The sequence below is a fragment of the Rhodnius prolixus genome, unplaced genomic scaffold (genome assembly GCF_049639745.1).
Source record: "Rhodnius prolixus isolate KJV_2025 unplaced genomic scaffold, Rpr scaffold_7, whole genome shotgun sequence".
Taxonomy (NCBI): Eukaryota; Metazoa; Arthropoda; class Insecta; order Hemiptera; family Reduviidae; genus Rhodnius; species Rhodnius prolixus.
The window spans coordinates 27,120,596-27,140,939 of NW_027411582.1; the positions used below are offsets into that span (position 1 = coordinate 27,120,596).

Consider the following 20,344-nt stretch of genomic DNA (forward strand, 5'->3'; position numbering starts at 1 on the left):
TAGGTAATTATAAGAGTTATAATAAACAAGAGGGACGAGAGAGAGCTAGACAAAAGAGAAGGTAATAGAGAGGAGAAATGGCACAGGGAAGGGGATCAAAGATTAGGAAACGGATCAAGAAGTAGAGGGAACAATTTCTTACCGGATGTAAGAAAGAAAAGTTTAACGTACACAGAATGAGAATATAGGAGTTATGTGTGCAAATGGGGAGACTTTATTAAAGAAGAAGCAGGAGAAGCAGAAGAAGTAGAAGAAAAAAAAACATCCGGCAGCCCAGAGAACGTCCTTGCCTCCTTTCTCCTCAAGGTCATCAGACCGGCCAGACGGTGTACCACTACCAAACACTCACCTGGTGAAAGTCGGCCAAACCGACAGACAAACCTACATACAAATACATGCATACATGTAGTATGTATTACAAACTCCTTTATTTAACTCCAACTAAAATGCCCTTTACCTTTCACCTGTCCACTAAAATCTCATTTCAAACAATAATAGCCAACCAAACACACTTCTCCCTTAACTCCACTTTAATTCCTTTTTCCCAAAATTCTTTATATTCTCCAAATAAAGATTAAACACTTTTAAAATGAACCAAAAAAACAAGTTCCAATAAGTTTAATTCACGATAAACATATTTTGGGAGGAGAGGGGAGAAGCAGAGAAACCCAATTGGAAATGAAAGATAACTTTTATTACGGATACAAAAACTTTCAACAGGATTCAATTATTTTTATATTTATTCCTTGCTCTCACATCTAAGTATGAGGATATATTAAAACTGGGTCAAATTATCGATAAATAGCGTTTTCAATAAATCTGTATCCGTTTTCCTAAATTCCATAAATCAGAGGAAAAGTCATATTAGAGAAGAAAATTTTAAATGTATTTGACGGTGATGCGTATAAATTGAAGAAGCTACCTAGCACTAGTATCTATACTAGTTAGACCGACTACTACGTATTGTACGAGGGTCGTTTGAAAAGTCCGTGCAAAAATAAAAACTACTTAATTTTTTGGGGTAAACCTTTTTTATTTTTCAACATAGTCTCCTTTTAGGCTTGTACACTTCGTCCAACGCTGCTCTAGTTTGTTGATCCCTTCCGAATAATAGGATTTGTCCAAGTCTGAAAAATAGCCATTCGTTTCTGCAATCACCTCCTCGTTTGAATAAAATCTTTTTCCCGCCAGCCATTTCTTCATATTGGGGAACAAATAGTAGTCCGACGGAGCCAAGTCTGGAGAATAGGGGGGATGTGAAACGAGTTGGAACCCTATTTCCATTAATTTTGCGACCACAACTGCTGAGGTGTGAGCTGGTGCGTTATCGTGATGGAAAAGGACTTTTTTGTGGGCCAAACGTGGGCGTTTTTCTTGCAGCTCGGTTTTCAAACGGTCCAATAACGATGAATAATATGCACCTGTAATAGTTTTACCCTTTTCCAGATAGTCGATGAGGATTATTCCTTGCGAATCCCAAAAGACAGTCGCCATAATCTTTCCGGCCGAAGGAACGGTCTTCGCCTTTTTTGGCGCAGATTCCCCCTTGGTAACCAATTGTTTAGATTGTTCTTTGGTCTCAGGAGTGTAGTGATGTATCCATGTTTCATCCACAGTGACGAAACGACGCTTAAAGTCCTGCGGATTCTTCTGGAACAGCTGCAAACCGTCCTTCAAACACTTCACACGATTTCGTTTTTGGTCAAGCGTGAGCAATCGCGGCACCCATCTTGCGGATAGCTTTGTCATGTCCAAATGTTGATGCAAAATATTATGTACCCGTTCATTCGAGATGCCCACAGCACTAGCAATCTCACGCACCTTCACTCTTCTGTCATCCATCACCATATCATGGATTTTATCAATGATTTCTGGAGTAGTAACCTCAACAGGGCGTCCAGAACGTTCAGCGTCACTTGTGCCCATATGGCCACTCCGAAAATTTTGAAACCACTTATAAACTGTTCTAATCGAAGGTGCAGAGTCACCATAATGTTTATCAAGCTTTTCTTTAGTCTCCTGAGGCGTTTTGCCTTTCATAAAGTAGTGTTTAATCAACACACGAAATTCTTTTTCGTCCATTTTTTGAAAATCACTCGACTTCCTCGATTCAAACGAATGCCAAACACAAAGAAATAGACCGATCTGGCTGAAACTTGGTGTGTGTTCTTCCAAGAGATGCTACTAACTAAACATAACCTCGATACGCGCCAGTGGTGCTATCTCTCTGACTTTGCACGGACTTTTCAAACGACCCTCGTACTATACCAGTGGTCGGCAAACTTATTAGCCAAAGAGCCAAATATGAACATTACAACAATTTTAAAATAAATTGGGAGCCAAATCTGCTTGTTCAGTAAACTTTTATTACACTAAATAAGCAGTACACTAAATAATACTAATTTTCATACTTAATAAATATTTATTAATGCGAACAATGTGCTTGCATCTCCTTGGAAAGTTTGAGTAAGTCAGGTTTGTTATGTGGTTGTTTTTAATTTTAGGCATGATTCCAAGTTCTGATCAATAAGACGACTTCTCAGTTTACTCTTGATAATGTTCATGCTTGAAAAAGATTGTTCGCATATATATGTAGAACCGAAAAAGGGAAAGAACAGCAAACGCGAGCTTTTTCAGCTGATCGTAAGAGTCAGGAATACTATTCCAAACGTTGAAAATGATGCATGTCTTCCTTCTCCAGGTCATTCAAAGCAGACCACTTGTGTTGTGAACTAAGATCATATTTTTTCTTCTCCAATATTTCCAATCCTACACAAAGACGTTCGAATTTAGAGCGCCATATCTCCTTGTTTCTTAAATCCAACAATTGTATTTCAAAGCTACCAATGTCAATTTCAAAAGGAGAAAATTTCAACTCGGTTATCGTAGCATTAAGAGGATTTTTGGCAAATGCTAAAGTTGCTCTGCTGTTTTTAAATTCCTGAAACCTGCTATAACATACGAACAATTTCAGCCGGTAGCTTGTACATGGTTTGTGTTTACGTTTACGAAAACTAATAAAATTAAACTCGATGCTCGTTACGTATTTTTACAACAATATAAGATTTTAATTACCTATCTATCTTTTAACTTAAACAAAAAATTATACATGTTCTCGATTTATAGAAGAATTTTAATTTATCAAAATAAGATGTAATTCTTTTCTTACCAAGTTTTTTTTAAATGAAAATATTATTGCGCCTTCCGTGGATATTTGTGCCAGAGCCGCACTTAAGGAGCCAAAGAGCCACATGCGGCTCTGGAGCCGCACTTTGCCGACCACTGTACTATACTATAAATTAAGGCGCCACGGTAGCCGAGCGGTTAAGAGGCGAGACCTGCCGAGCTAATATGTATTGTGGTACTGGGTTCGCTTCCCGGTCTAGATGCCTTGGATTTTATTTAATGGTAAAAGTATGAGAAATTTACAGTAAAGTATGTTTGCTAGTCGCCTCCGTCCGCGACACCTAATTTCGTAGTTGGACGTTAAGCCCCGCCTGAAAAAAATTGGCAATTATTTTACTATACTACGATTAGTCTGAAGTAGCCACCTAGCACTTCGTAGGGGTATACTTGTATTAAAGCTGACAGAAATACACTTTCTGCGATGCACGAGTTAAAAGAGAATGTACAATCAATCTGACAGTGATATTTTGTGTAGAATCGAAGTAGGTTAAGTAGCAGGTGAACAATTAAAGCAAATAATTGTCACCATCTTCAATAAAAAATATGAAACCAAAAAACACAAACAAATTAATTCAAAATAGGAAATTAGCACTAATACAGGAACGAGCAAATTTAATTTGATAAATTAAACAACTGAAACTGCTGTAGCTCCCGTTGGTTGGGCACTCCTATTACTAATGGCGCCAGAAGGATTCTTCGGTTAGAAAGGAAATATTTTACAATTTTAGAACGCTAATATTTTTTTTGGAGCTGAACACTCTAAGCGGCCATAATTAAACCTACTTGCTTGGAAATCAACATTACATCTAGATATAGGTTAATTTCAGAAATTACTGAATTATTTATTGATCTTAAAAGTGTACTTTGTGCAAATATCCGGTCTTTATACAGTCTATTCGATATCGGTGAAATATTCTAATACAGTAAACAAGTTAAAGGCATATCCATTAGAGTTTAGGACTTTTTTAAAACTTATTATTATTATTAAAAGACCGTTATTTGATCACTACCTTTAAACAAATAATTCAAGCTAACAGCAGGTAATCTGCAGCACGCAACGCAACAATGTACAGCTGCACGCAAACGTAAAGATACGCAAATAATCGTGCTATGATCGCAAGAATAGATGTGTAATAATTATAATAAAATGAATTAATTAAATAATTATAGTTTAATTAATTTTTTTTTTAAAAAAAATGATTGATAAATATCAGTCATTACTACTAATTAAATTTTAATTGTGAGGGAAATTAAATTTCCCTTTTCTCTCGTTTACCCGAAAAAGTTAAGACTGAAGTAAAGTCTCAAGAGTTAAGTCTTAAGAGACAACTGTAATTGGCCAACGTGAGAGTATCCACTTTCACGTCCAAGTCCCCCTCCGCCAATTATGGAGTGATCAGTTCAAGGGAGTTTTAAATCAGGACCAAGATAGTAAGGGATAGTAAGACTGGGGAGTCTGAGTTGACTGGGACTCTACTGTATAGGGTGGATCGGGATGGAAGCCCAAGAGAAGCTATAAGGGGGCACTCAGCGGATCTTGCTTGAAGTGGCTCGAAGATGGGGAGGGAGATTTGCTCAGGATCAGGGAAATTACAGCAAGATAAAAAAGAAGGACAAGGAAACTGGCAGCACATGGATCTTGGATTGCTGAATCAAAATAGAAGTTTTGAAGAGTGGTTACTCACCGAATTGTGCTGTGTAGTGGTGTAGCCTTGGGCTTGTTGTGGCTGCTGTTGTTGTTGTTGTTGTTGTTGTTGTGTATAGGCTTGTTGTTGACCGGCTTGGGTCTGCTGACCGCCGCCGGCTTGCGGTTGTGCCGGACTAAACCTTAACTGCGGAGAATTATTATAGACAGGCTGGGGTACTTGCGCTGCACCGGCCCATACAGGTCTATAAGCGCCGGTCACGGCGGCCATGCCGCCACCCGAACTAGGTGCTCCGGCCCCGTTAGCCGCGCCCGGAGTGGCTGTAGCCTGAGCCGCTGAACCACTAACTATTGCTGCTGCCGGACCTGAGGCTGCTGCTCCTCCACTTGTTGCGCCTCCCGTACGGCCGCCTTTCATTGGCCCACAACGACCCCCGCCCCCGCTACCCTGCAACAATTAACACAAAAAACACAAGAGCTTAATTCGTAAACAAACATAGAGAACATTCAAAAACAATTATTCTAAATTTAACACAGGAAAGAACATGATACTAGAGCATGATTCATGGTTAAATGTACCTTCGATTTGCTCAGAATTATTATTTACAAAAAGGAAATAGCAGATGATGCATTTTTTATACAATATAGCAGGTCTAAGAAATTATGATGAAACTAGATAGAATTTAATAGTTTAGTAAAGTAGCACAACTTCCGGAAAGACACCTCAGGTCATTCTCTCCCATCACTGTATAAGGGAGCCACCACATCCGCTCTGGCATCATCAGGAAAAAACTTAGCATTCAAGATTTGCGAGGAATCGGTCAAATAAAACAACTCGTCTTTTTTCCAACGTTTCACAAATATATTGTCCTCTTCAGGGCCTGGATATTACAAATACAAAACAATTTACAGAGTCAGTAACATAGATTGTTTTGTTTTGTATTTGTAATATCCAGGCCCTGAAGAGGACAATATATTTGTCGAAACGTTGGCAAAAAGACGAGTTGCTTTTTAATTGACCGATTCCTCGCCAATCTTGAATCCTAAGTTTAACAATTTACGGTCAGGAAACCTATATATTCATATCATCAGGAATAATATTCAATTACAAGACTTCATCAAACCTTAAGCCGTTTTTTTTTTTTTAAATGTTTAGTTAAATTAGCGTAAATCTCTAATTATAGTTAGGCGACAAACAAAATTGATTCTCTAAGAAACCCAATGCAGTTTCAGGTGATATCTATCGATTTAGAATGATCACGAATTCTCTTAAAGACAGACCCTGGAGATAACGTAAATCTGAAATATTTCTTTAAAGATTACAAACAAGCATAAGTCAGTTTGAAGACAAATCAAGCATTTACCGCCTTAAGTAATATTTGGGGATGTTAATTTGTAACGGGTTTGTTTGCTAGTAAGCAGGGATCTCGTTTGACAATGGAAGACCCATTTTCTGGCGTGTTATTTAAACTAAATTTGGAACAGGATAATCCCAGTCATTAAAAAATAAACATCCAAGTAAACACTATAGATAACAGGTTAATGCAGCATCTGGAATATGCAAAACCGTGTGCTGATCAAAGGATGAGATAAATGAAGGGCCCTGGGAGCTTACAGAGGAATCTGTGAGCTAGAGATTATAAAAAGCATTTGCTCAAACAAATCTTTGTGAAAAATAAAAAATTGCCATTTACTATAAAAACTCGAAATTTTAATGAAAAACCTGTTAAGAATATTATTTGGTGGGATGTTTCCTTTATCTTACCAATAGAACTGCTAAGTATTCTACACGGAGGGTGGTGGAGGGAGTCAGCCAAATGATAAGTGGTTGATACATGTTTGGTCTCCGCACTAGATATTGGTAATTAGGCACACAAATAGAAGCTCTCAACCCTTGTGCAAAGCCGTTTTTACCTTAAACAGAGATTCAGACCTCAGTATGAGCATGATTTCATTTTGCACAAAATTCAAAGCTCTCTTTTCTTCCTAGTAGAAGCTCTTGCGTCCCTAGTTAACTAGGAGCAATGCATACGTGAAGAAGCGGTGCAAGAATTTTTTGAATGAGCACAGAATGCTCTGTAATCTCAAGGCCTCCAGAGATTGCAGAAAAAGTCGCTTGCAGTAAACTTTTGGTTGTCTTGCCCAGCGTTCGACGTGTATACACGTCATTCCGCACACTGTGGAGGGGTTATTTAAAACTAAATTCCACGCTTAACTGGTTAACTACCCAGGGAACCCTCCAATAGTCAGCAATAATGAGGTGACTGACAAAAATTAGGGAAAGAATAGCGGTAGAATATCGTAGTTTGTCCAGAAAGGCTAAATTAAAATGTAAATAGATGAAATATTATTCAAACAATTACATTCAAAGCAAAAAAGTATTTTACTTTGTTTTTCTAGGGAGGCTTTAAATAATTTATTTTAATATAAAATAAAATTCGTTCTAATCCACCAGACCATAAAGTTTGCTAAATAATTCATGAGATAACTCAAAAAGAAAAAGATTTTACAAAAAATTATTTCCACAAACGATAAATTATAGCTGACGAAATTAAAGACAACAAAATTATAAATTACAACGCTCCACAAAAACAATAAAAAAAACAAAAAAGATATAAAAAAGCAAAGAATTATGTCATGGCATGTATGTAACAGTAATAACAGCAAAATGAGGAGGTATGCCTAAACAATTAGTAATACTTTCTTGAAGAGGTTAGTGACCAGCAAGAAGCTAGCAGTTACGTGGGCCGCATATTCTAGTCCTCTTGCAATAACAACAACTGTCAAGGATCTCTAAAGAACATTCTTCACGTTCTTCAGCAGTTAGTATCCTTCACTAAAACCTAACGGGCATTGCCAAAATTGTATGGAAATAAATTTAGTCAAGAATTCTGCCTAAATTTTGAAATTTAATTATTTTTTAAATTAATCTGTGTTTAATGGTAATATAGCTACTCATATCTGTCGCAAACGAGCACGGCCAAAACATGAAGCGTTTTCAAAAGAAATTTTATACATCCTTTTAGTGGTTTCGAAGCTAATACGTAGCTGGGTACACACTAAATTGTATTCATTTTCTAATATTTTCAAAAGTTTCAGTATTTGACACAAAGATACTGAAATCAGAGACAAACACAACAAACAAAGGAAGATCTAGAAATGATTTACGTATCAAAAACAGAAAATAGTTTTCAATTTTCAAAACTGACACCGACAATTTAAACAACATATACGACAGTTTACAACAAAACACGTAATGAACATTTTTTTTGGGGAAAATTGGCAACACTGATCTGTTCTCAAAACCAGACATATAAAACCGATCACACTCAGTTCAAAACCCAGACAGGACAGAAGATACATCAACTTTACAATAACCATGTAAAAATATTATATTGTCAGTAAGCCCAGAAGATGATCTAGTTCCTAGGTCGAAAGTTCTGTATAATAAAAAAGTAAAGTGTAAAGTAAAGTAAGGTAATCGCCTATTTTTTCAGGCGGGGCTTAACGTCCAATTACCAATTAGGTGTCGTGGACGGAGGCGACTAGCAAACAATACTTTACTGTAAATTTCTTTTATTAACCATTAAATAAAATCCAAGGCCTAGAGACCGGGAATCGAACCTAGTACCACAGTACATATTAGCTTCGCAGGTTCTCGCCTCTAACCGCTCGGCTACCGTGGCGCCCCGGTATAATAAAAAACCAAGACTGAAATTGGCATTAATTTTTCGTCCAATTGGATTAATGAATCTGCCACCAAAAAGTATTAACAATACTTACTATAAGTATAACCACTAAACGACGAACAAAGCTGCATAACCAAATGAAAAACTTTATTTTCACGAAATGACGTCATATGATATAAAGGACAAATTAAATTTAAGGTATTCGTTTAGTAGTTAGCTTAGAAGTCGGATAAGGGTCTTCAGGAACAACATGGATTAAGCCAAGTAGCCTGTACCGCCTCCAAAGACATCCACCAAAGGCCTACTTGAAGGTTGTACTTACGAGGTGTGTTCAAAAAGTAACGGGAATTTTCTTTTTTTGAAAAAAATATTTATTTATTCATCTACATTAATATTGTCGCCTTCAAAGTAGTCCCCTTCGCATACAATACACTTGTGCCAGCGCTTTTTCCAATCCTCGAAACACTTCTGAAACTCGATCTTTGTGATAGCTTTCAGCTCTTTCAGCGATTCGCTTTTAATGTCATCTATGCTTGTAAAACGACGGCCTTTTAATGTTCTCTTTATGTTTGGAAATAGAAAAAAGTCACATGGAGCCATGTCTGGCGAATATGGAGGCTGGGGCATCGTTAAAGTTTTGTTTATGGCCAAAAATTCACGAACAAGCAATGAAGTGTGAGCAGGTGCATTATCGTGGTGCAAAATCCATGAATTGTTTTGCCACAAATCCGGGCGTTTTTTTCGGATTGCTTCACGCAAACGGCGTTGAACTTGTAGGTAGTACTCCTTATTGATTGTTTGACCTTGTGGCAAGAATTCATGATGCACTATGCCATTAAAATCGAAGAAAACAGTGAGCATAACCTTCACATTCGACCGCACTTGTCGAGCCTTTTTCGTTCTTGGCGATCCAGAATGCCTCCACTGGGACGATTGAGCCTTAGTTTCGACATCATATCCGTAAACCCATGTTTCGTCACCTGTTATAACACGTTTCAGTAGATCCGCATCGTTGTCGACTTCATTGAGTGACTCTTGAGCAACTTCCATTCTCCGCTGTTTTTGTTCGAAATTTAACAATTTTGGAACAAATTTTGCTGCCACACGTTTCATACCCAAAACATCCGAAAAAATTTCATGGCATGAGCCAATTGATATGGCAACATCATCAGCGACTTCTCTGATTGTGATTCGGCGATCGTTCATAACCATTTCTTTCACTTTTTTCACGTTTTCATCGGTTGTTGATGTGCTTGGACGTCCAGGTCGTTCGTCATCTTCAACGTTTTCGCGGCCATCTTGGAAATCACGGGAGCCGCCAAGTCAACACCCATTGCGGCTATGGAGATTCAGACTGGTATAGAACCCCTTCAAATCAGAAGAGAAATTTCAGCAATAAACCTCTTTGAAAGAGTAAAAAGGTTGAAGATAAAGCACTGGGATTTGCAACAGTCGTCCGCCCAACGCTTGAAAACACAGAAACCACTCGCTGTTAAGGTTAGCGAAGTCATAGCCACAAGAGGCCTGGATCTAGGCAGAAAACAACCTTTTGAGCGCAGCTGCGTGCAGTACGGACACTTGGCGGAGGGAAAACTAAATCTTTTGCAACCGCTTCTTAAGGGTAAAACTTCCGAGCAGGAAATGAGAGCGTTGGCCCTGGAGACAATACATTCCCGATATCCCGCTCGGGACTGGCTACATATCTACACAGATGGTTCCGCCCGAGCGGCGACCCATAACGCAGGGGCCGGAGTGTACTGTCGAGAGTTTACGCTGGCTGAGCCAGTGGGTAGGATGTGCACTAATTTTGATGGGGAGGTCAAAGCTATCTCCATGGCTCTGGCTAAATTAATAGAAGACCAAAAAGATAACCCCCAAATAGTGCTCTTTATTGATTCCCAGGCTGCAATACTGGCAATCTCTAGTAGACATTACACTGACCACTCGGAGGTGGGGATAGCAAGAAGCCACATAGCTTTTCTGATCGAACGGGGAACTCGTGTCGTGCTCCAATGGGTGCCGAGTCATTGCGGCCTAACGGGGAACGAGCAAGCAGATGAGCTAGCCCGCAGAGGAGCCGAAATGCAGCAACCCGACACACCGCTCACCTTCTCCGCTGTTAAAAATGTAGTAAAGTCTTCTTATAATGAAGAAATAAAAAGGACCCAACAGCATCAAGCAGAAGGAAAGCGGTGGCGGACGCTGCTTGAGAATCCTGTTTCGGTAACAGCTGCAAGAAAGGAGGCTGTGGCATGCTTTCGTATGACTACAGGGCATGACTACCTCCAAAAACATTTGCACAGGATTGGGGTGGTGGATAGCCCTATGTGTCCTTTGTGTCTGCAAGAGGAAGAAATGGACAGTCAGCACTTACCGGTCTGCCACGCCTTGATAGATGTCGTCGCGAACGACAGCACAAATCCACATACCCATGAAAATAAAGCCATTATGACCAAATTATATTGGGCTGCCAGAAGCCGAATGGACTGAGCACCAACGGCTTGGCGTTAAAAAAAAAAAAAAAAAAAAAAAAAAAAAAAAAAAAAAAAAAAAAAAAAAAAAAAAAAAAATCTTGGAAACGCTTATACCACTCGTAAATCCTTGTTTTACTCATAGCAGACTCACCATATGCCTTTATTAACATTTCACACACTTTATTACACTTTATTTCATTTTTTACGCAAAATTTAATACAAATTCTTTGATCCATTTTTTTTAACAAACAAAAATCGCCTAGCTCGAAAAACACGTCTAACCTTAACGGCTGCCACTTAAGAAGTAAACAATGAATATTACTGAAAATTTTATCGCTCTTCAGGGGCATGTGTACCAACATAATAAAAAAAAAAATTTTACAATCAGACTCTCCAAACCCGCGAAATTTAAAAATTCCCGTTACTTTTTGAACACACCTCGTAAATAAAAGAAAAAATATTCTTTGCCATATTTCAGTTTTTAACGTAGAAAATATTATAATTTCAATTTTTTTTTTTTTTTTAGAATTATAATGGTGCCTTATAAATAATTTTCACAATGGGAATTTTGTTCGGTCTTGAACGCCAGCATTGTATTAATTATCATAAAAAACATGACGTCAGTCATTTGCATGCACGAAATATATGACAATGCTTTTCCTTATTTAAAGTTGGAATTAAAAAAAAAAAATAAATGAATAATAATCTACCAAAAAGTTGAATTTCGGGTTTGAAAATACAAATATAATTTTCTGTCACTACAATTTCGTAATAAATGTTTACCTCAAACAATTGTGGGTAAAAAAACAAAACCAAAATGGCAGCCAGACAATTAGAAAGATAACTTTCGAAAACTATATGAAAAAAATTCATTAACTTGTTATCCTGAAACGGGATAAAAGTTGACAGTAGAATGAACTTCAGAACAATGTATGGATGTTGACAGCAAGAATTTCATTGGCATGTCTGGTATATGTTAAAAATAACAAATTTATTTTGGAGTAAATAAAATACTAAAAAAAGATACATGTTAAGAATTAAGTTCAGCAGTTAGCCCTATACTGGATTCCAACTAGGAGATCACGGGTTCGAATCCCAGCTACTGGCCACCGGATTTTCTCTGCTTAGGAGCTTCTTACAGCTCATTGCAACGAGAGAAAACTGACTGATAGCCAACACTGGGCTGAAAAAGGAACTACGGGCACCAGTTATCTATCCTCTTGTTTTCAAGACGCAAAAGAAGTAGGTTGTTGGCAAGTTGTTTCTGGCAATTAAGGGGCATCCCTGCCATAAAAAAAAATATTGCATTCTTAACATAAAAACAAAAATTTATTTTTTCATAAAGCGATGACGCGAAAAATAATACTACCATATTAAAATTCAACCTTCAACTATAATACCACTTAAGAACACTAACAAGAACTTGCAAGCCAATTAAAGCTAGTTCATGTTTTATGACAGACGGAAGTATTAAATAGATTGTCGAGGAACTTGTATCATTTGATACTTAGCTAAGTATTAATAATAGCATTTGAAACATTAAAATAACCTTTTCGCTTCATATTGGAAGCGGTTTACGGAGTCAAGGATATTTTTGCCATTATGAATGTTTGTAACTTATAACTATTTCCGTGGGATTTTTATCATTGTGAAACAATAACTTACTAATTACGAAAAATTACTTGGACTAATTCCCCAAAAATTTAAGCATTCGTTAATTAAATAGCTACTAAATTCAAAAGTACGTGCTAAAAAGTTTTATCTTTATTCTAATCTTTCAATTCAATCCAAGAAATTTGGAATAAACCAACGCACGAATTCTCAAATTTAAATATCCTTCAAACCCGAAATATTTGATCAAATTTTATCTTAAATTGCGCTGAAGTTTTTCTTTTTTTTAATCATTTATTTAGTTACAATCAACGTATTTTGCGTTATAAGCAACAAGGGTAACAATAAGCAACATATCACACATATCAGAGTGGAGAAGTTACCCAGCGGTAACACTCCAAAAACATTCTGAATTCTACTGACTCTCTTCATCAGAGAGGAGATCGCGAGGCCACTGTCTTTTAAGACGTCTAGGAAGTGTTGTCTGGAAATGTTCTGGAAGATAGATGTTGTACCAGTGGATTGTGATGTGATTGAATGTTAAGATGAGAGTTTTCTGTATCGTGTTTCAGCCACTTGTGTTGCACGAAAGGAATGTTTAAGTCTGTGTGAATGGTTTTGATTGGTGACGTAGAAAGGAAGCGTCAAACTATAGAGCAAAGAATTTTACGACTGCAAGGACTGGATCTTTTGGAGAGATTTGAGCGTTAGGTTGAACCTCCTCAGTTTGATGCCATAAGCCCTGAGTGGCTTTAATATACTTACATAAATAAGTCTTTTGTTGTCTAGAGTGAGTTTTGATCTGTTGTCGAGTAGTCTTTTCTCAGTTGACGGAAGCGTCTGTTAAGTTCTGTTCTCCTTAACTCGAGGATGAGGATTCCATGTAAGTCTCTTGCCTAGATAAAGCCCAAGGTGGCGGACTACGTAGACTACTTGTAAAGGAGTAACACAGTTAAAGACAGGAGGAAGAGTGATCCGTCGAAGAGTGAAGGTAATGTGCTGAGATTTTGTATCGTTCAGTTTGTGAACCATTTTTCTAAGTAGATGCAGGTTTCTATATGCTATTAATGGATCTTTGTTTAGTAGATAAGATGGCAGTATCATCAGCATAGGTGATAAGAGTAGTTTGAAGGATGAGTAGGTATGTCTGAGGAATAGATTGTGTACAGAATGGGGCCTAGTATGCTGCGCCTTGCGGAACTCCAGCGTCAGCATGGCTGAATGGATTCTGTCAGTCCAGTATGATTTCAAAATGAGGAAATAAGGCGCTGAAATTTAACTTCAAAAAACAATTCCATTCCAATACGAATTTTGTCCAAAAAAATGCAAGAAGTTATTGTCAAGATGGTGAACTATCTAATGGATAATTTGTACTTTCGATTGAGGGTGATGTAATTTGGACTATTTGATCTGCATTGTTGCAAAAAAAATTACACATAGCGAGAATATGCACTTTACATTTAAAAGAATTTGGAAATTCTATCTTTCGTAGAAAAAGAGCAAAAAATTGTCCAATTTAGGTGGTTTTTCAATGTTATTCTTTTTCGTGCAGTTTTATGTCTATCAACCCTTGGTACAACTGTCCTGAACGGGCAGTTTCCAAAGATTATTTCGAATTATTGTTTTATGTTTAAACATTCAAAAAAGTAATTTATCGATCAATAAATAGTCAAAATTTAAAGTGCCAACACAGAAACAAGGAAAATTGTGAAAAACTTTCAAAAAAATGAAACAAGTAAAGGGAAAGTCACAACTCCATACCACCAAGATCTCTCCCACTAATTTCAACTACTTCAACAACCATGACTTTAAAAAAAATGAAAGAGCTTGCAATAAGTACACGTTCATTTTTTTTTCTTTTCCTTTTTTGTATTGTCTGGGATACCGTATCTAATAAATGCACCGCTAGCCAGACAGACTAATGGCGGACATTGTCATAATAATATTGGTCGCTCAGATCTAGGGGGAAAAATAAATAAAAATTCTTAGTTTGACCTGAATATAACAATTACAATTTCTATTTATACTATTAGGAAATAAGCCAATGGAAATGATTGAGCGAAAAATTCTTTGTCTATTAAAAACCCAATTTCATTTTTCCAAAAACAAAGTTGCATCAGTGCTGGTATTTATCAAGGAGGGTAAGAAGAAAATGGGGCTACATGGAAGGAGCTACGTCACTAAGAAAAGCAGTAAAATATATCCAGAATTTATCATACTAACTTACCGTGTAGAAAAATATATCTTAGTCACCAAGAGTGTCACAATAGTGTTACAGATGATTGAATATTTTATAACAGTATGGTTACATAATCTTGTATGCTGAGAGAAATTCACGAACAATGCGCTGAAGTAGTTTCGTTAAACAAAAGAAGCGTAACTAGAATTTTGGTTGAAGCACTGATAGGAAAGAGAAGTGAGAAAATATCTCTTTCTAGCCACGGTTAACTAGATTTTTGAGATATAACCCAGGTAAGAAGGTTTCTTTCTTAAAACTAAGAAATCTTTTTTCTCAAATAATGTTGGTAGTAAGCCATATTTGTAATTTTAAGCCAACGCTAATGGTTGAGTAGAATGATGAATAAGGTATTAGGGAAATTGAAAAATTACCCAGCCCGACACAAGTCTATTGGCCTTCGCTTCCTCACTAATCCAATATAACTTCCTCCTGTACCTCATAAAACCTCTACCACTATTACCTGTCCGTCACACAGTCTGTTCGTCCACCTAAACTGGGCTACGTCATACTTCTATCCAATCGCAGCAGCCGTACCCTCGTAAGTTCTATCCTAGGTCCCATACAATCCTCTCCTCCCTAAACTACTTTATATCTTGGCTGTGTACGCAGCATGACCGGGCTCTTTGTACAAAACATCATGGAGAATCGACACTAACCACTAATAAGGCTTACTTTAGCTTCAGGCAAACTGGATTAATAGATGAGAAGGTGGTATAATATGAGACAGTATTTTTTTTACCTTGCATCGTATTTTGAACACTACTGAATTTAAAATTTACTCTGAAGTAAAATCATAGACATACGGTATTTGTCTTTGTAAATTTAGAGTCCTGAGTGGATCACAGCAAGGGGTCTGGGAGTCACACTGAAAAAGTCTGTCGTGGTGCCCATATTGGGTTTTCAGAAAGTGTGGTCGTAAAATGGGGACACAAATAGAAATTATAGTTAATGTTCTCCGTTTCTCCATGAATTGTAAAAATAAGCCTTAAATATGCCACAAAACTATATTTTACACAATTATCGTACATTAAGGATGAAAAATTAGGGTGTAATCAGTTTTCTTCAGAGAAATGTCAAGAAATCTTTGAAATGATCTTTTTAGGCCCTTTATAAGTGCCCTGTAGAAAAAGAAATATTTATAAGACACTAGTTTCGTCCTCAGTGCCACTTTTCACACTTGTTCGGCAGACGATTAACGAGGTTGTTATATGGGGACAACGGTGTCCCATAATACCACCATACACCGCTTACAATATAACCTCATTTTTTTCCCCCAATATATAATACATTCATATTTGAAATCCATAATACTGGCAATTAAAACTCTCTATTTTCTACATTTTTAATGTCTAAGAGAAATTATTCTAACTTTCCTCGGTATTAACCAAAAGCAGAGGAAAATCAACCTTAAGAAAACTTTTTTAGCACTGACAAAATCAACACGGTCCTCACTTGGACAAAGCTGCCCCTCGATTGACGGCGCTGCCTTCTGCAGCAGAGAAAGCCTACCTCAAAAAGTAGTAAGGCTCCAAAAACTAACAGATAGCCTCTACTGGTTTCACAAAAACAGGGGTGTCCCAAATTCCAACCCCGGTCCCATATCACCACCTTCTCCTCTACTCTGCACTAAATGGTGAATTTAAAAATAAACCATGATAAGATTAAACGCCATTCTCTTTACTAACTGAAGACCTCTTTCTCATTAGACAAATTATGACACAATACTCTCTCTGATTCCCGTGGTCTAACCACGCTAAGATCTCACCTCAACAAACTGAACTTCTCCACACATGTTCAGGAAGAAGTGAATTCCAGTAAATCAACTACAGGGACAACTTTTTCCTTAACTCTCACGAGACACTGAAATGTACAAAACCAACTTATTCCTCTCCAAAATGGTTATCAGGCCGATGTTATTCTGCCCCCTGGGAGCCTTAACTGTAATTAGTAACATCCAGAAACTACTGGACAACGCAGAACTAATTTCTGCGTCTTACAACTGGCTTTTCCATCGACCCTTCTTCCCTCATATATACTCTTCCATATTCTCCAGGACACTCCTTTAACCAAAACCCGCACCTGAAACTTCTCATCACTCCAGATTATCATCCTGATCCATTCTGTTAGAAATAACTGCCGTTGATCCACCAATTCTCTAAACATATTAAAATATTTAATAACCTCTCCTCTTATATTGTCATCTGGCTGCAGGAATGTCCATTTTTAGACTCCTAACCGACACTCCTCTACGTACTACAATCGATCTCTTTCCAAGACAAATGTTTTACAATCCCAGAACACCACTTTTTTCAAAATCGTCAACAGAAAATCCTCCCCATTCTAGATTGTCCATTCTAACCCACTCTGCCGCGCAGGGCTCCTGTCTAAAGTAAAATGAATACCCTCATCATTCGTGCAAAATATTCCCGGTCTAGGGAATTGTATTGAATTGAATTGTATTTAATATTTAATATGAGAACTTTATAGTATAGCGGATTTCAATTCGTATACATTTTTTTAACTCAGCAGTTTATAACAAGATTGTTTATTCCAAGTTATTATTATTATTATTTTTTTTAATGATTTAAGCCGTGTCAACATCTCAGGTTATTGGCACCCGGAACTTTTTCCATTGCATAGCCAGCCTACGGACAGTTTTCTCTCGTTAGCCGTCACTGTCCATCACCGGACAATGAGCTGTAAGAAGCTGCTAGAAAAAAAGAATCTAAGGATCAGCAGCTGGATTCGAACCAATAAAAATGATATATTTTCTTTTATTTGTAGACTATTCCTCACACAAGACTTAAAAGACAAGAACTGAACAGACGTTCGGACTACTAAGGAGACTCCTTGGACCGAAATCCTCCATGAACATACAAAACAAACTTACACTTTACAAAACACTATTACGACCAATATGGATATATGGAGCAGAATTGTGGGGGGGGGGGGCTCCGCCAAACCATCCAACATCCAACCTAACCAATCTTTCCAGTCTAAAGAGTCCTCAACCGAATCGTTAACGCGCCAGTTCTATGTCCTCCAACCGCACCCTCTATCACGATCTCAATATTCCGTATGTAAATGAAGTTAATCCACACCCAGATTCCTAAATTTTTCACAGCAAACTCTCGCGATCAGCCAAATCCTCTGGCTCAATCACCACCCACATCGTCCCATCCTGACAATCCTCCACGTCACTCTTAAAACGGCGTTGGCCTCATTGCTTCCTAAACCCCCAATAAGTTTCTAGAGAGTTCCAGCGCTGGCTGGTTTCTCTCATCCTGTCATCCTGGATGTGGCACTGAGCCAGCTCTGTGACACAATCAAATGTTTATCTGTAAATACACATTTGCTAGATGTATACTTTGTACAGTTGCAAATAAATAAATAAATATTTGTAGACTGATTTGTTTTAAAACTTGGGTATTGATGGTTTAGCCTTTCTCAAAATAAATTATTTTCAATTTATATGAAGAATATACGAGATAGGCTAATTTTAAGAAGGAAAATTAAAAACTACCAATCATAATTTACTAAACAATTATTTTCCCCCAAAAAATGACACAACTATGGAAAGCGTAAAGAAAACTTGAGAAAAATTTATTTGAAGTAAAGTAATCAAAAAATACCAATAAACTTCAAAACAGTTTCAAGATAAAGTCAAATGAGCCTTTTTCCCAAGCGAAATTTAAATTATTTACCCATAATTTTGGGCATAGAGTCCCCGAAATTGGTTTGACCAGTAAATCACAAACTAAATATTACAATAATATAAATATAAAACATTGTATAGATATAGGCAAACACAAATGATTCGCCCTTGAGAGTTTTTATATTTCCTTTCTATTATTGTGAACAATGGCAATATCAAATACTGAATAGAAAGAAACCCACCATCGTAACGATGATACCATGACAACAGACAAATAGTAACCTATTTAAATTTGTTACTCCAGTTATAACCTAGAGATCTTTATACTGATTTCGTCCTCACTGAATGCTTGGAAAGAAGGTTAAAATAATTTGATTTCTAGATCTAGTAAATGATATTTGTGAATCACGTTATTTATTTAATTTTTAAATTTTATTTCCTTATATTCTTGTTTTTAGACTCTTCATAATCATGAGATTGATTCCAAAATAGATTTCTGACTAATTCTCTCCATTCCTCTTCTCTTTGGAGGCTGAAATCAAACCTCTAAAATTTATCGTCTATTTCGGTCATTTCTTGTTTAAGGTTAATACTATGTATTTCATACATACATACAAGAAAACTCTCCCTCCTCTCTCCTTCCACAACACTTTTGGACCAATTACGAACCAAGTACGATATCTCGGACTACATCTTGACAAACGACTAACATGGAACCCCCACACGAGACTCAAACGAATTGACCTCAATTTGAGGTACAAAATGTTGAAAAGACTATTCGACAAACGATCAAAACTGACCCTGACGAACAAACGATCACTAAATACCGCTCTACTTGCCCCCAATATGGACATACGGAATACAGCTCTACGGAAGCGCCAAAAAAATCGAACATCAACCGACTTCAGACCATACAGTCTAAAATTCTAAGAAAAATAGTTAACGCTCCCTTCTACGTCCTCCAATCGCACAATACACTCTGATCTAAATATTCCACTCGTCTCTGAAATAACCCCAATCTTAGTACACGAAACTCCACCCAAATCTAGAACAGTCATTACAATCCTCTGATCCACAACATGTCTACTACAAACACTTCCTTCAAATCCACAGCGAAGACTAAAGTGGTGGTGGCCCACGTGATCATCTCAACACATAACGCCGACCTCCTAGGATGGTTGCTGTGTAAGCTTGCCAATCTGGCGAACTAAAGGCTCCCATCACTGAATGGTCGTAGTTCACTCCACTCACGCCCCTCGGCGCACATGCATGTGCGCGTATATGTATGGATATATATGCGTGCATGTGTATTCGCGCCATCCCTTATCACTCATCTCTTTTGCTTATTGTACTGCATACAGTTGCAAAATAAATAAATAAATAAATTTAAAAAAACATTTTCGATCATTTTAATCGATTTCTTTTCCAAATTCTTTTACTAATCCAAATCATTCCCTAAATTTCTCTTCTAGAGTTTTGATTCATTCTTTAGGACTCACATTTTATTTTCCTCCCCTTGCTACACACTCTTCTTTGTTTTTTATCATGGAAATCCTTGCCTAAACCTAGCTCAAAAGTCATTTTCATAGAATTTGGGAGTTAGTTCTATAACACGAATTTGTGTCGTAAAAAAAAAAAAAGCATTTTTTATTGATTTAGTTATGCGAAAATCTGCATTATATAAATAATGATGATGTAAATGGTGCGCGATGAGCAGGAGGAGAGAAACTATCTAGCAGTGGCATTCTCTTCAGAATATCGATAATGAATTATGATTAAAAATGGTGCGCGATGAGCAGGAGGAGAGAAACTATCTATCTAGCAGTGGCATTCACTTCAGACTAT

General features: G+C 37.2%; 1 protein-coding gene across 29 annotated transcripts in view; it reads right to left on the reverse strand.

The window, feature by feature from the left end:
* Positions 1-20,344, reverse strand: part of shep (RNA binding motif single stranded interacting protein alan shepard) — a 392,464-nt gene that overhangs the window by 212,763 nt on the left and 159,357 nt on the right. For all 29 annotated transcript variants that reach the window (XM_074114614.1, XM_074114612.1, XM_074114613.1 and 26 more), the window contains one exon: positions 4,872-5,279. In XM_074114614.1, coding sequence (XP_073970715.1) covers positions 4,872-5,279 — 408 coding nt within the window. The remainder of the gene's footprint in view (positions 1-4,871; positions 5,280-20,344) is intronic.